This window comes from Podarcis raffonei, chromosome 10 (assembly GCF_027172205.1).
Source record: "Podarcis raffonei isolate rPodRaf1 chromosome 10, rPodRaf1.pri, whole genome shotgun sequence".
Taxonomy (NCBI): domain Eukaryota; kingdom Metazoa; phylum Chordata; class Lepidosauria; order Squamata; family Lacertidae; genus Podarcis; species Podarcis raffonei.
This window is the reverse complement of record NC_070611.1, coordinates 33,294,176-33,311,352: the sequence shown is the minus strand read 5'-3', so window position 1 is coordinate 33,311,352 and position 17,177 is coordinate 33,294,176. Positions and strand designations below refer to the sequence as shown.

Genomic DNA, 17,177 nt, shown 5'->3' with positions numbered 1-17,177 from the left:
GAGAAATCCCACATCTGAGAAGGAGGCTGGGAGCAGACCAACTGGTACACCTTCCAGCCAAGTTCAGAGTTGTTGCTGGAAGTGTGCAAACCTCCAGCTCAGTTATGACTTCAGGAAAGTCAGCTGGGAACATCTGGCGACAGGCCCATTTTGGAGGAGAAGCTTGACCCCACCACCTCCAGCTGCTTTACAAACATTCAACCAGGCAAACCTTACTACCCAGGACATATGGAGTCCCCATCTTGAAAATACAAAATGTAGTGAATAAGGAGGCATTTTTCATATTCCATATAAGACTGTTAGTGCACTGGTTTGTTCCAAACACAGAGCTGACTGCTTTGCTTTGTATTCAGATGGGTTTAGGCATGTATAGTCAAAAAGACACATGTCATAATAGAGACGTTCTCAAGGGATTGGGGGTCAGCCAGGACTTTTGTGCAAAACTCCTTCAACACAGTGAGAATTTTCTCAGCTGTAACAATTCCCTAGAGGAGAGACAGTAGAGATTCCTGATGGGGTTTTTTCCCCCTCCCTGCATACAGATTTGTTTCATAACTGCTTATTCAACGTACAGAATTGTCGTGCGAAGAATAAAGGTATAAACAGCTCTCATTACTTGGCCAATTGTGTAAAACTTGAAATGCGACACAATTATTTTTACAGCACCCTGTTCTGCTAGAAGCCAGATTTGACCCTTACCTTTAAGAAACATAGAAACATCCTCCAGCTGAGGGACATTATCCTCTCGGTAGCCACAATGCTTGGTCAACAAAGGGAAGTTCTTCAAATACTCTCGACAGGCGTGAGTAGGATACAGCTTGGTCAGTTCCCTGAACACCACTCCCCAAGTTTTTATTTCTTCAGGTGTATAGTCCACTCTAGGGATTGGCTGGCCACTAAGCAAAAAAATACAAAAGACAAAGGTTTTGAAAACAATTGCCTCTCCCACCAACCCATCATAAGCCCCTTCCAAACCCCCCTAACATAGACAGGGACTGGTACCTCAAAAGAAGGAATAACTCTTTTACAGATAGCCCATTGGCAAGTTACATCCAATGCCTGCTATCATCTCCAGCAAAAGCCTGATGTGGCTGTTGTCTTATCCCCCAGGCGTGTCCTAGTGTTAGTGCCAAAACAGATCTTAAAGTCATGCTCTCTTCAGCTAGAGCAGTGGGTCAGATGCAGAAGAAGAATAAGGAACCACAGTGGCAGGGCCGAATGCAGCCCTCCAGATCTCTTTATCTTGCTCTCAAGACTCTCCACAGGCCACACAACTCACTGCCCTGTGTCATAGCCTTCCCAGATGCTTTTACCTGAGTGGAATGTGTCTTCCTTGAAATATGCTAATAATAAGTTTTGCTTGCTTGCTTGCTTGCTTGCTTGGATGGAGGATAGAGAGGTGTGCATACCTGGAATGCAGCCTGCTGTATGAAAGTCAAGTCTTATATCCATTGCGCCACCTACTTCTGCATCTTCCCTCACCTGTCCCTGGTATGTGGCCCCCGTAACACTGTTCAGGAGGCAATGTGGCCCTTGTGCTGAAAAGGTTCCCCAGCCCTGTTTAAGAAGAATCTTTTCCCTTCCACTCCTAGTTCTTCACATAGTCTTCATGTGACAGGTTCCCCCTTCAAACGCACTTCTTAGAAATAGCTGGATTTTCTGTATAAGCCAGACATCACACAGAGAGAAGGTGGAGATAAGGGCCTGCCCATGACATTTTGCTGCCCGAATCATCTATGCCCTCAGGATCTGAGATCAACTGTGCACAATCCAAAGGGGTTTTAAAAAAGTTACAATATAGAACATTTTCCCCCAAGCTGGTCTCTCTAGTTAATTTGAACTGCCATCAGATGGGGTTGTAGTCCAAAACATATAGAGGGCAAGAGGTTAGGGAAAGCTGATACAGTAGTTTTCCTACATATTTGGAGTATGCCATACACATTAATTTCAGTAATCTCAATGATATGTACAGTATTATTACAGAGAGAGAAAGAGAAAGACCCAAATAGAAGCAGGAAATAGTTTCAAAATAATATAACACATCTGGAGCAATACATTTTAATAGAATGTCTTCTTTTGCTTGCTCTGAAAGGCTATTCTAATGCTATCCTTGTGCCTGTAAATGGTTATTCTCTGTTTTAAACACAAGGGCATGATCGGAAGAGATAAAAGAAGAATTCTAAGACACTGACTTCTTGATACTTCCAGCTGGAGATGACCGTGCTGTGGATGGATACCATAGCTGTCAACGTTTCCCTTTTTTTAAGGGAAATTCCCTTATTCTGAATAGGATTCCTTGCAAGAAAAAGGGAAAGTTGATAGCTATGATGGATGCTTCCATACAACCCAGATGGAGTAACATAGGAGAATCCTGTAGAAAATTAAAAGGGCAATGAATATTACAAGGACATGAATACTACCAGGTAGCTGGCAAGATTCAGGGAGGGAGGGAGGGCGGGAGAAGTGTTATGATCATAGCTGTCAACTTTTCCCTTTTCTTGCGAGGAATCCTATTCGGAATAAGGGAATTTCCCTTTAAAAAAGGGAAACGTTGACAGCTATGGTTATGATTTGGTTTAGTTGGCTACCTATGTTTTGCTATGCATCTAAACAAACCAATAAAAACTATTGTTTCCTCAAAGAATCATGGGAACTGTTCAGGGTGCTGCGAACTGTAGCTCTGAGGAGAGGGGTAAACTATACAGTTCTCCAGATTCTTTGGGGAAGCCATAACTTCATAAGCATGGTTTTAGATGCATCGTGTGGTTGTGACCTTAGTCTCCTACCTAGAATATGACATTTCTCAGAAGGCTATTGTGAATGTGATAACAATCATAAAGCACTTTGAATACTGAAAGGCCCGTTGCTGCCTAGACGAACCCTCTACTCTCCCCTCCTTTCAAGACCTTTTCTCAACTCCAGTAAAGCAGGATTTATTCAGTATGTTTCTTAGATGCAGGAACTGATACCAATCCTCACTATAGAAGCTGCTCCAATAATAAGTATCCTCTGTGGAGAAAGAATCGTCTGGAATTAATGTGCTTTGAGGCTGCCTATTCAGCCTGGAAATTCTCATTAAGCACAATCGTCTTCCTTTCTTTTCTTCCCACCTTCACTTCTTTCTTTCACTAACAAACAATTACAACAAGGGTTTTGCTTAGCTGGGTGGGGGGCGGATGTTGTTAGCAAGCCGTGGTGGAACTGAATGGATAGTACACAGAAGGCTGAAATGAATCATAGAGTTGGGGGTCACAGAACCTAAACTTCTTGCTCAATGCTCTTGTAATCACAGCATCTTTGGAAGATGGCTGCTTAGCAGATGCTGCAATGCCTCCAGCAAAGGGGAACCCACCAATTGTCTGTTCCATGGCTGATCAATCCTTACCATTAGGAAAGCTCTCCTCATGTTAGTTAGAATCTGCTCCCTGATAATCTCCCACCCATAGATTATAGTATCCTCTGGAAAAGCAACAGAGACCAAGCCTTCTTCAGTATGGCAGTCCTTCAGAGGTTTGAAGGCATCTCTCATGTCTCTTCCCCCCCACCTTTATCTTCTCTTCTCCAGGCTAAACATACCTGGGCCTTTCCATCGTACCTCCTAGGAGTTGACTACTTTCATGCTGCCACTATTTCTGGGTGGGATTCAATTACATACCATAAAATTCAGGTCACTCAATTAAAGCTGATTGCGAAGCTATAAGCAACAAGCCCATTTCTCCCAAACACTGGGCTTTTTGCAATAAAGAAACTGAGAGGGAAAATGCACTGTAAAGTGTGAGAGAACGTGGTGATGCAAACATTGCCCAGCCTTCCCACCAACAAATCATGAAGCCACATGAAGCTACCATCTTGCTGAACCTAACCAGGTCTTTTTATGGCCAGTCCCTGGATGACAGCCCTCATGCATGCTACCTTAGGTCTCATGTTGAAAGAAAGATGGGGTACAAATCAAAGATGATAAATACATTCAACGCACAGGTTCTTGCTATACAAGAAACCATTAAGGACAGTCAAAGAAGGCTTACTGTACTCTAGAAATGACCAGTCACTGATGCTGATTGCTGATGCTGATTGCATCTTATGGAGCAAACAGAATTTCAGGGCCAAAGCAACCTCAGAAATACAGTCTGGGTAAATAACAATAGCTGCCAACCGTAGGCATCCCCTACTCAGAAGCTGGGGGAGTCATGGCTCATTTGCATGCATTAATTAAGCTGAATTGCATACACATTTAAACATTTCCCCATTTTCTTACACCAGCACAGCAGGGTAGAAAGGGGGGGAGGGGAATGGTTCTGGCTGGTTTGAAACTAGTCAAGTACAGCCGAAGCTGAACAGAGATATGCAAAAGGTACTTGCAAAAAGGAACATTTAGGAGATCCATATCCATATAAAATGTTAATAGAACAGCAGTGATCTATCCAGAGAGAGAAATTGCTGCCTCTGCTCACAAGACACAAATGCCCTCCCTCTCCTTACTCTGAAGTGTGTGTGTGTGTGTGTGTGTGTGTGTGTGTGTCTTTTTATGGGCTTTTAAGCATGCTCTTTTCCTGCCAAGTTTTACTGTTTGCTGAGGGGGAAATAAATGTTTTCATCTCTCCCCCCCACTCCCTCCTTGTGCGCTTAGAGAACTCAAAGAAGTAGGCAGAAACCACAAACAGGGGAGGGAGGGGGAAATGAGAACTTTAAAAAAAGAAAGCATGAAACAGAAAAGTACATCAAATTAGCATGTGCCTTCTCGGGAATGTGAAGAGTTTGGCCCATTATGAGTAAAATGAGAATGTGATTGGAATTAGCTTGACTTGGAAGCTCGCGTGACAAGAAAATTGCAAAAAGCAGCAGGTATTTGTAGGTAGCGCTGAAAATTTACTAACTCCTGGGGATCATAATGAATTCAAAATGTAGGCTTGATCTGCAAATACTTTTTTAAAAAAAATAAAAATGCAAGTGTAGCGTTTGGAGGTGGTTTTATTCGTTACAGGGTAAGCCACTCATGTAAAGGTGCCATCCTATGGTAAATTTGCTCTAGCTGGAGCTCTTTAGGATTTTGGTTAGGTTCTAGAGCAGATAGGAGCTAAAATGGAAGCCAAGATATAATCCAAAATGTGGAACCAATGCTCTTTTTCTAGAACAAGAAATGCTGGAACTCACCATGAACACCTCCCTTGTTCTTTTATAATGGCAATGGCAACCACCTGAGAGGTGCTGGAACTCAGTTCTGGTGAGTTCTGGCTGGGAAAAAATCCTTGTGTGGAAACCTCACACACACACACACACACACTTCTGTGAACTGAGTTAGCCTGACTCAAAGAGAAAGTTGGGATGGGAGAGAAGGAGAGAGGAGCAGGCTTGCTCTTGGTAAGGGAAATACATGACCTTTCATGTGGTGGTGGAAGCCATCCAGGGGTCAGCAAACTTTTTCAGCAGGGGGCCGGTCCACTGTCCCTCACACCTTGGGGGGGGCAGACTATATTTTGAAGGGGGGTGAATGAATTCCTATGCCCCACAAATAACCCAGAGATGCATTTTAAATAAAAGGACACATTCTACTCATGTAAAAACACGCTGATTCCTGGACTGTCCGTGGGCCAGATTTAGAAGGCGATTGGGCCGGATCCGGCCCCCAGGCCTTAGTTTGCCTACCCATGCCATAATCCATTTAATGTGATTGGTGTGCTGAGCTAGCAGCAGAGGTGACAAGGCATGATAGCAGCTCTTCTAAGAGCCCCACAGTGAGGGTGGGGCAAATGATGGCCTCCCAGCTGTGTTTCACCCTCCTAGCCCTCTGAATTTATTTCTTTTGATTGTCCTTTTAATTTGTGACATGGCTGACAATGAGAGTGACCATTTAAAGAATGACATCTTGTTTGAGAACAGGAGCATTTTAGGAATAGAAGCCTCTGAAAATTTCAGCGAATAAGGCCTGCTCACTCAGTACTTTCCCACATTCAGGGTGGGTTTTTCATGACAGCTACCCTTATGTTTGATGCATTTTTTTACATTAGTTTAATCCTGGGGGGCGGGGGGGGACAAAGGCTGTCCTGTTCTAAAGTATGATTTCCAGGTGCTGTGCATTTGCTCTCTCTTTGAAAAGTTGCCCTGTGAACCCACCGTTCAGAAAGCTTTCTTGTGTATTTATCAAGCAATTTTGTACATTTCCAAAAGAAAGTCAACTATGCAGTAAATATTTTATCCAGTTAAGGACTTAATCTCATTGGCTCCAACAAGAAGCTTATGCATATTGTTCCCATCATCACTCTCTCCAAATCACTCTCTCCAAATGCTCATCTACAGTTGCATTGCAAGGTGCTCTTGCGCTGTTTCTACACCTGCGTTTTTTAATTGGTGCTGTCAGGTTACAAGATTTAAATTGATTTTTTGAGAAAGCAAGCTGCATACTAGTTTTTAACTTCTTAGTCATACCATAAAGTATTTTGCTTGTTTTACAACTTTTGGTATCCCCTTGTTTACACTAGGATCCTTAACATCTTCTTATCTTATGAAACAAACAAACAAACAAACAAACAAACTGCCAGTCATTTAATTCCCGGTGTTAACTTTCTGTTAACTTGACCTTTACATAGCCCATTATGTGAGTTAACACACACACTGCATGAAGGGGGAGTGAGCAGGGAGGTCACTGTTCTTCCCCTTCCCCTGGCCCTCACACACCTCTCTCAACCAGGCAAGCAAGAAGCATTATGAGAGTTCAAGGACACATGCCAGTTAGGCGAAAATTCTCAAGGAAGTTTCAAAGCAGGAGTGTGGCTTAGGAGGAGTATAGCAAGTAGAGAGAGCCAGACAGAGAGGTTCTCCATTTCTGAGATGAACAAATCAATAAATAAAGTGATGACCAGAAGTGTCAAGGAGAAGGCTGTGGTTCAGTGGTAGAGCTCAGCCTTTGCATTCAAGTGGACAATGGCTTGATTTGGTAGAAGTCAATTTCCTACGTTCCACAGCTCAACTCCAAATAAGCCCAGTTTAGATGCTCACCCTACCAATTCAGTTGTGTAAATGGGCCACTCCTCATGGCTGCTGCTTGTTTATCACCCAAGCAGATGGTGTCCTTTTTTTTCTGAATCAGTAGCAATTCCACAACAACAAACAAAGTTCTGTACTCACTATTTATAATTCATGGCAACGTCGACAAAATATTTCCTTCTCTGCCGATACACATTGTCCTTAAATCCCTAAAGCAGATAAAAGAAAATGAATGCGTACCAAAGTGAATTAACAACAGAAGAAAAAAATCAATAATCAAAGTGGTTTCTAAAGTAACGCTTATTAATATTGTAATTCATGCCATCTGTGGAACAGTTAGCAAACATAATGATATTATTACATGCCACTCCAATCTCTAAGTGGCAAGAGATTCCAGGGGTTCACGTTTCCTTTGGAAATGAGGCACAGCAGAGACTGTGGTGTCTTTATGATATATGGTTTATGTACCCATATATAAAACTTGCTTTGTTAATCACCTTTCTTTTGCTCTCCATGATGGCTCTTCATCCAGGTGATTTCCTGAGCATGGAAAAAACTGGTTTGGCCTGTATTTTGACGCTACTAAATTCAGTGTCTGGCAGCCCATCTTGATACTCCAAGCCCTGATTAACTTCTAACACTTAGTAAATGCAGGAATTATTGGTGTCTTGCATCCACAAACTCATAACAAGATGTACAAGAAGAAGCCCTTTACTACAACAAAACTTGACTAAGACTATGCACACATCACCAGCTTAAAATGCAGTTATATTGTTCTTTTTCTTATTTCAGATCAAAGCTGGTTTGGAGCGGGGAACACATCAAAATGCAGCACTATACTGTATTTCCTAGTCAACAGCAGGATAGGTATGAATTATATGTCTGCCTTTATTAGTACTTTGCTCTCTCTCTGTGTGTGTGTGTGTGTGTGTGAGAGAGAGAGAGAGAGAGAGAGAGAGAGAGAGCGCAAGACAGAGAGCCTTATGAGTGTATTGTTCATAGTCAGTGCACAAGCAGCACACATACAATGTAACATTCCATATACCCATGTAGCACAGACCTGACTATATCTGACTCCTGCCCATTGCGCAGGGAGTCCGGTAAGGGTAAACCACCGGAAGGGGGAGCCCCATTGATGCAAACCAACTTGAGCTCCCCCAGGGTTCCCACAGGGGTCGTGGCGTGGCCCTAGCCCCGCCCCTGGCTTCGGACAAGATCCACACCGGCTTCGGACAAGATTCCTTTAACAGAATACCCTTAAGCTTGGGGGGACAGGTGATGTCCACACCTCCCCTCCCCATCATAAGGTCACCCAATGCCTAACCGCCACAAGAGCCCAAAGGCTCACCGCCAAATACCCTCAAACCTGCAACCAATCCTTCACGCCCTCTGCAATATCAGCCAACCAGATATCATTTCCCCAATCGGAAAGGTGTACACCATCATCTCAAAATAGGGCCATCTTGCTGTAAACAATGGTGGGGTGCACAATCACCCGGCCACCCAGCATGTGCACCTTCTGTGCCACTTCTGTGCACCCTATGATGTGATGATTGAAGTCCGGCAGATAGCCTTGCCAGCTGAGAGCAGAAAGGGCGCCCCGGCTCGTGTCTCTGCTTAAATGGGTCCCGGCCACACATCCCCAGCCAGGGGATTGGCTGGCTGGTTGATGACAAGGCCAGGATCCTCCGAGCAAAGTGGGACTTTGTCCCCCGCCCCCAGAGGAGAGTGGGTGGCCATGTGGCCCACCGCAACTCCTCCCCACAGTTAAGTGGAGCAGACTTCCCTTCCTGAAGAGAGAGAGAAAAAAGGCAAGGCAAGAGGTTAATTTCCCCCAGCTTTGGAGTCGTGGCTTTTGGCAGTACGTGGGCCTTGCAGTGTGTGTGAAATATGAGCTGGAACAGTGCTGCCGTATTAAAAACAGGGATGAAACACAAGGAACCTGCATGGAGGCTGCATTCCTGCTGAGCCTAAAGGATGCTATGATTTCTACCTCATAATTATCTCCCAGAGTGTGAGCAGCTTTTCAATTACCTTCTTCTTTCCCCTCCCACACCGCTAGGAATGCTCATTTAATATCTATATTCTTTAAGTGAAATAGCAGTGGGCATGACTTTAAGTACTCGGGTGATTTTGGAGAGCAACACTTATATGCACCATTTAAAAAGGGGGGAAAGTAATCTAAAAGGTAAAAAAGGGGGGGAGCAATGGGATAGTTTGTCATTTTTATTTATTTATTTTGCGATACCTTGTGTAGCTCTGTCATACTGAAAATACAGTATAATAGCTGGCAGGGGTGGGGAGCAGGCAGAAGAGATCTATCCCAAGTCTTCTAAAGCATCTCTTTTAAGCAGAAGTTGTAGACCATGAAAACAACCTGAGTGGATTTGCACCTTAATCTGAAATGCATTAGCTGAATATTTTTGGGATCAGTCTGTCATAGTGAAGTGCGTCAGGTGGCAGGACAAATCAGAGTGGTGAATCAGTCCTCAGAAAGCAGAAAAGGGCAATGGCTTGTTTCCTGCTAGATCTAAGGAACTTGAGGTAGAGGATGGTGGATTTCAGCTGAACATTAGAAGCAACTTTGTACGAATATGAACAGGGAAAGAACGGTAGAGCAAATGCCCAGGGTCAATTTCTGGCATCTCCAGGTAGGTTTGGGAATGACTCCAGTCTAAATCCCTCTCTAGAGAGCCACTGTCAGTTGGCATAGACCATAGATGAGGAACATGTAGTTCTCCAGATGTTGCTGGAATGCAGCTCCCATTATCCCTGGCTATTGGCCATGCTGATGGGAGGCTGATTGGAGTTTCAGTCCAATAGCATCTGGAAGGTGATAGCTTCTCCATCCCTGCAGTAAAAGATCATTCCCTATGTTCCTTCTAAAAGCAGTTCAACAACAGTACCATTTTTCTAGGATGCTGGTAGACTTCTTATTGCTGGAGAACTCCAAGCAGAAGCTTGACAGCTCTGGATTTCCAGTATCAAGCAGAGAATTGAATTAGATAGCCTACAACAAATTCTACAACATTGGCCCATGCAACAAACTGTCATTGCAAAGGGGCAGGTTCAAGGAAACTCCTGAAATATCTTCCGTATCATACGTTGTCACAAAAGATTTCTAAAGAAACCCACCGCCCTTTTGCATTCAGTGAATGTTACTGGAATTAGCGTCATGGTTATGAAATGAGCTGAAGGGATCAAGCATACTTAATAAAAAAATGCATCCAGTTCTAGGAAAATACCACTGCCTATTATATTGTACATCTCATGGCTTGGCTTTGCCAACAAGACATTGTATCTCATCCTAAGCAATTTATCATTTCTACAACAGGAGTAAGTAAAAAACAACATGGGCTGCATAATGCACTGTATAACAACTCTGTAATGTTTTATTCCATTGTTATTTTGTATTTTCTTCCAATGATAGTTATGGAACTGCCTTGGGTGCCATTTGGTGGAAAGAGAGGATATAAATTAAGCTACTTAAGTTCTTTTGAATAATAATATTTAATAATAATTTGTTAATTATAGCAATAGTTCTAATTACTTGAAGAAGAAGAAAGTTCAGTTCTTTATCATCAAATTGTCACAAATGTTTACTTGACCAACCTTGGCTGCATTTACTGAACACTTACAGGGTGATCTGCATCCAGTTCAGAGCCGTACATTAGAACTCTTTGGGAACATTTGTCTAATTCAGCAATCTTCCTGGGGAACCAAGGAACACAGTCAAGCTCTGGAGGAAATACAGAGTGATTGGAGGCATCAGATTCTCACTGCTTCTTCACAAAGCTTTGCTAATTTCAAGATAAATTTTGAAAGAGAAAACAATAGCCTTGCCTTCCTCATCGGTCCAGATGTTTTCCGGTGGATTCAGAGTTACAATGTTCGTTTCATACTTTAACAACTGAATGAGCTCATTGAATTCTTTCTTGCTACAGTCACAGTCCACAAAAATTTCTACCTCTGAACTCCTTCTCTTGGATTTTCTTGATTCAATATGAACCATACTCACATGCTTCTCCTGTAGACAGAACGAAAGATTGGTTCATTGACTCACTGAATTCATTTAGAAGAGAAGTGGTTTAATGGTTGTTCTGAACAGGATGTAGTTTAATGTGCATATAAAGGCATTTGAGTTAAGAAAATCCTTCATCTGTATTAAATTACTTATTTGTTATTTTTAGTTCAATAAGTGTGCTGTAAAATTATGCTTGTATTAATTGCTCCATTTTATTAGATATCCGAAAACTGTAACTATTGTAGGATAATTAAAGGTGATTTACCATGGCCATTTCTTATAAAACAGGTGTTCACTGTAAAAAAAAATTATACTACTCAATGCCCAATTTATAGACAAGTTAAATTAATGGACAAGAAATGAAATAGTGTGAAGATACAAGAAAAGTATTTATTGCAATCTACTTTAGTCTAACTGAACAATGTTACCCCACTTTGCTATCAGCAATAATCAAGATAACATTCCAAATAGCATTCATAAACATATTACAAAGAAACAGCCACATCAAGAGCATGGAAACAATATTCTGTTCTGCAACAAAGTAGTTGCTTTTTCACATATTCACTTCAAGTGCCATGTGAAAAAGTTACTAATGGTTGTCATGAACTGGCAGGGCAATGGGGAGGAGGAAGAGGATCCCATCATGGCGTGTAGTCAGGACTGGGACACACCACGGCAAGCAGGGGGTGGCGAAGGAGGTACTCACAGGCTGATGGAGGATGGTGAAGGAATGCAGTTCAGTGCACAGGAACCAGAGCAGCAGGACCCATCACCAGAGGCAGAGGACGCCATACCCCACAAACAAGGTGGGTTCTGAGGCATAGGGAGTAGCAAGAGGGGTGCTATTGAAGGCTGAGCCAGGCAAGAGCCCACAGCCCAGCTCCCTAGCTGGCCAGGTGGAGCTTGCTAGCTCTGGGAGTAGGTGTGTGGTTCCTCAGCTGGAGTAGGCTTGGAACAGGTGAGGGAAACATGTCTCATCAAGCACAGGTGCTGCAATCAGCATGCAAAGTATGAAAGGGCAGCAGAGCTAAGGTGCTGTGTCTGCTCTACTGCCCATGTTAATGGACTTTGGCTTGGGACTGTGCCTGGGTTTGACTCTGGACTGTATCCTGACTGCTGGACTTCAGACTTGGCTACTTGGATTGACCCTGGACTGTGTTTCCTGACCTTTGGACTTTGCTCATGTGGCTTGACCCCCCGTCTTTGGACTTGACATACTGACCTGCTGCCAGATAGGCTGGGGGTTCAGGGCAGTGATGGAGCTAGGTGTATTGACACCAGGAGGATATTGACACCTGAGATAATCTACAGAGCCTGCCCACCTTTGTACCTGCTGACCAAATATCAGAGGGAAAGAGCTAGGCCTCAAATGTCAACCTCACAATCCAGTAGATTCCTGTGGAAGGGGGCAGTTCTTAAAGTATTCTGTTCTCAGGCTGTTTAGAGTATTGGTAGGCAAACTAAAGCCCAAGGGCCAGATCTGGCCCAATCACCTTCTAAATCCGACCCACGGACGGTCCAGGAATCAGCGTGTTTTTTATATGAGTAGAATGTGTCCTTTTATTTAAAATGCTCTGGGTTATTTGTGGGACAGAGGAATTTGTTCATTCCCCCCCAAAAAAAAATATAGTCTGGCCCCCCACAAGGTCTGAGGGACAGTGGACCAGTCCCCTGCTGAAAAAGTTTGCTGACCCCTGACTTTAGAGCTTTCAGACCAGCAACAAATTGGTAGCCAGTGGAGGGAGGGGTGTGATCCAATCAATAGGCCCTATAAAATTTCAGCAGCTGCATTTTGTACCAATTGGAGACAGTCTGGAAACTCCAGAGGTATCTTCGCATATAGTAGTCTAATTGGGATATAACTACGGCATGAAAGGGCTGGAACCAGGTCTGTGTTTCTCTAAGAAAGGCTGCAGCCAGTGCACTAGGTGAAGTCAGCAAACGACATATTTAGCTACTGGCCCCAGGGTAGCACTGGGTCCAGGAAGACCCTCAAGCTGAGACTATGATCTTTCAGTTTCTTCCTCTTGTCTGGCTCAAGCTTCAAATTAACAGCTATCAATACACAAAGTGTCTTGGGATTTAAATAAACCAGGGCCAGTCCAATATATTTTGGCATGCTAGGCAAGCCACAAAATAGCAGGGGGCACCAGGGAAGAAGGGGGGAGTGAAGCTGTATACCGGGAACTAGGGGATAGGGAAGACACCAACAGCACATCCTATAGGCGTGAGGGGGCTTGCCATAAAGGCAGCGCACTCGGCCTCCAAGGAGTGTGCCACAGCCATCAATGCCACCACAGCGGCAGCACAAAAATGCATTCCTTGGAGGCTGGGTCTCCTACCACTGTGGATCCTGCCACCCGAGGCGGTTGCCTCACCTTGCCTCATGGGAAGGCCGGGCCTGAAGTAAACACATAATAGAGCCACACAATAGATTTTTCCAATCACCTGTTTTAAAAAGATGGTTTTGTTTTTTTACCTGGAAAAGTCTGAGAGCTTTCACCAAGCCACCAACTTCATTTTTCAAAGAAAACACCACAGCGGTCTTTCCTCCTTCTGATGTTGATTCATTCTTGCTTGCACCTTTATTGTCCTTTTTATCATCATTTTTACCAGAACTGGTTCTGTTTAGCTGAAAGAAAACACATTGCAAAATAGAAGGGTTTCTGTGCACTCCTCAGAAAATGTTAAGCTTTCCTTTCAAGCAGACTGTTCTTGCTTGATTTTAGTATTTAGATATCTCCTACAAGAGAGGTTCTTTTCCCTTTTGAAAGGTGTGCTCAGGAGAAGAATTGCAGGTTACAAGCAGACATGAATGATTACTCTTTCAGAAAAGATCAATGAAATAGCATCATGGAGCATGTTATCCTACTGCTACAACTTTGGTTATTATAATTCTTTAATAAAACTCCGGCTTAGATCTTCTGCCAATGAGAAATCAAACTTCACAAGCTTTGCAGAACAACTATGGTTCTTGAGTTCTGCATTATAAACTCAAATGTGAGTCACACATAGAACATCACAAAATTTCATGATTGCACCTTTGCTTGATTACCTATTATTGGATGGAAATGAAAATTGCACTTTTATATCTTGTTCTCCCATTGAAGCATTTCCACATCTGGGGGGGGGGTTTGGGGGGGCTTTGGGTGAAGGTTAGAGGTTACTTTACAGCCCTTTTTGTCAAAAAGGAAAGTGGCGACATTTTGGATAAGCCAAATGAAAGACTAGCTATGATTTTTTAAATACAAAAAATAGTTGTGCTTTAGTAATGGCTTTGGAGTTTGGAAAGATCTTCCTCTTTAGAGCATGGAAAATCGGTAAATGGTCTAACGAGATTTGTGAGGCAAGGTGGCCTTTTGCAGTGGATGGTGAACCCTGAGAGATGCCTGCTATCTGCGTTTTGCCTTCATCTTAGAAGTATCCCTCTGGAACAATCCTGCCTTGCATATTTATGATAGTTTTGTTTTTATTTAAATTCTAATGATCCTAAGTGAAGAGGAGATGGCAGGTGAAAAGGGTTAAACAATACCAAATTATTCCATAGATACTCAATATATCTTTCGCCGTCCTTGCAGAGATTCAATAGAAATGTAGCCTTATGGAGCCTAAGGCTATAATGTCCTACCACATTGTCCTACCTCCACTGTGTGTCTATGAATACAAGTTTCTGGAATCAAATACAAACATAAGAAGAGCTTGCTGGATCAGACCAGTGGCCCATTTAGTCCAGCATTCTGTTTTCATGATGGCCAGCCAGAAGCCTTTGGGAAGCCCCGCAAGCAGGCCTGGACCTGAGCTGAACAACATTCTCCCCTCCCAGCAACCGGCATTCAGAAGCATACTGCCTCGGTGTCAGGAGTCCAGGTTCCCAGCTTGATAACACAGTAAGTGTAGATAATTAAAAAGGAGAATTTATTGCAAAAACAAACAGATAGCTCCAGACGGCTCTAACAAAGCCTCCAGCACCATTACTCAAGATGACCCTTCTGAAGATTCCTTCCTGTATCTACAGAATATATTGAACCAACGCCCCTTGTGTCTTTTGTTTTGCTTCCTGTCTAGAAGCCCTCCTATTCACCGACTCCTCAGAGAGATTGGATTAGTGCCAACCTCTTCCTTTTCCGACAGTCTCCTTGTCTATTTGAGCTTCCGGCGAGCTTTGGCTGTGTTCTAGCCTGCTGTCAGCTACTGTCTTATCAGCCCGTCAAGGTCAGGAAGAACCAAATTCTGCAGCTGCCAGCTCTCCCTTATCTGACTAACATCAAAGCCTCCCTGTTCCTGGCTGCTTTCTGCATTTGGCTGAAAACCTTCACTTGGAGCTGGCTCATTCCTGATACCCAGATAGTGGAGACAGAACATAATCATCAGAGTTAGTAGCCATTGACAACCTTATGCTCACAAATGGGGAGAATGCTATTGTGCTCAGGTCCTGTTTTCGGGTTTCTCATAGACATTTGGTTGGCCACTGCGAGGACAAGATACTGGACTAGTTGGGCCATTTGCCTAATCTTGCAGACTCTTTCTTAATGTTATTGTGCTTACTTCTGTCGGGTGCTTCTCTTTGCCAACCGTTTAATAATCTTTGTGTGGATTTTGAAGCATCCCTTTTTCTGTGCAGGACCTAACCCAGCAAAGGAACCTGAACCTATTCACAGATTTCCCTTGTTTGATTGGGACATGTTTCCTTAAAAGTAACGCTTGGAAGATATATGAAGAACAGTTTTGCTTGAAAATGAGATTCCACATAGAATCATATAGCTGTTTGAGGGGGGGGGGATCATTTCCTCAGTGATGTCAAAATAATGCAGAATTGTTGACAGTCAAGTCCTCAGCACTGAGTACTCTTCCTGAGGGACCTGCTTTGATTAAAACACAATTAACGCTAAACGTTTAATGAAGTGATTGTTTAATCATATGGATGACTTGCTAAATGTGTTTTCAGAGTTAGCAGCCTATAGCTGGAAGCTAGAAGGAACTCTTCAGGTTAAATATGGAAGCTATGGTGGGGCAGGTCAGGACCTTGCTTAATTAGTCAGAGGGACACAAGAAAGACTGAAATGGTGAAATTCGTGGTGATACAATTATTCAAAGCCTGCCTAACAGAGCTTAATGGCATGCCTACATGGCTGAAATATTCCACGCAGTCAAAGATTTGTTGGAAGGAAATTTTAGAAATGAGGGGAACACTACTTAGCAGATCAAGAGAATTCAGCCTCACCTTTGATGGAATTGCCACTCACAACAAGAGCTTGCTGCTCTTTTTAATGCATAACATAGCTACTAGTCACTATATAGTGGTACCTCGGGTTACAGATGCTTCAGGTTACAGACTCCGCTAACCCAGAAACAGTACCTCGGGTTAAGAACTTTGCTTCAGGATGAGAACAGAAATTGTGTGGCGGTGGCAGCGGGAGGCCCCATTAGCTAAAGTGGTACCTCAGGTTAAGAACAGTTTCAGGTTAAGAACGGACATCCGGAATGAATTAAGTTCTTAACCTGAGGTACCACTGTACCATAAACTAAAGGCAAAAGGGGGGGAGGACCCCTGGATGGCTGAGTCCAGTCAAAGGTGACTATGGGGTTGTGGCGCTCATCTCACTTTCAGGCCGAGGGAGCCGGCGTTTGTCCACAGACAGCTTTCTGGGTCATGTGGCCAGCATGACTAAACCACTTCTAGTGCAACGGGACACAGTGACAAAAACCAGAGCACACAGAAACGCCGTTTACCTTCCTGCCACAGTGGCACCTATTTATCTATTTGCACAGGCGTGCTTTCAACTGCTAGGTTGGCAGGAGCAGGGACCGAGCAACGGGAGCACACTCCTGTCTCAGAGATTCAAACCGCTGACCTTCTGATCGGCAAGCCCAAGAGGCTCAGTGGTTTAGACCACAGCACCCCCCGTGTTCCTACAAATTAAAAGCACAGCCACTGCCCACCAGATTGCAAGATTGTGATGCTAGATTCATTCAAGGAGCGAAGAGGCACATATGGGAGATGTTATAATAATAAATAATAATAATTTATTATTTATACCCCACCCATCTGGCTGGGTTTCCCCAGCCACTCTGGGCGGCTTTCAACAGAATATTAAAATACAATAGTCTATTAAACATTAAAAGCTTCTCTAGACAGGGCTGCCTTCAGATGTCTTCTAAAAGTTCCCTCACA

The 17,177-nt window shown here is 43.4% G+C and overlaps 1 protein-coding gene across 1 annotated transcript in view; it reads right to left on the bottom strand.

The window, feature by feature from the left end:
* Nucleotides 1–17,177, bottom strand: part of TPH2 (tryptophan hydroxylase 2) — a 58,938-nt gene that overhangs the window by 37,628 nt on the left and 4,133 nt on the right. The window contains exons 2-6 of the mRNA XM_053406431.1: nucleotides 13,485–13,637; nucleotides 10,825–11,008; nucleotides 10,620–10,720; nucleotides 7,123–7,190; nucleotides 700–896 (exon numbers count right to left, since the gene is read on the bottom strand). Of these exons, the coding sequence (XP_053262406.1) occupies nucleotides 700–896; nucleotides 7,123–7,190; nucleotides 10,620–10,720; nucleotides 10,825–11,008; nucleotides 13,485–13,637 (703 nt within the window). The remainder of the gene's footprint in view (nucleotides 1–699; nucleotides 897–7,122; nucleotides 7,191–10,619; nucleotides 10,721–10,824; nucleotides 11,009–13,484; nucleotides 13,638–17,177) is intronic.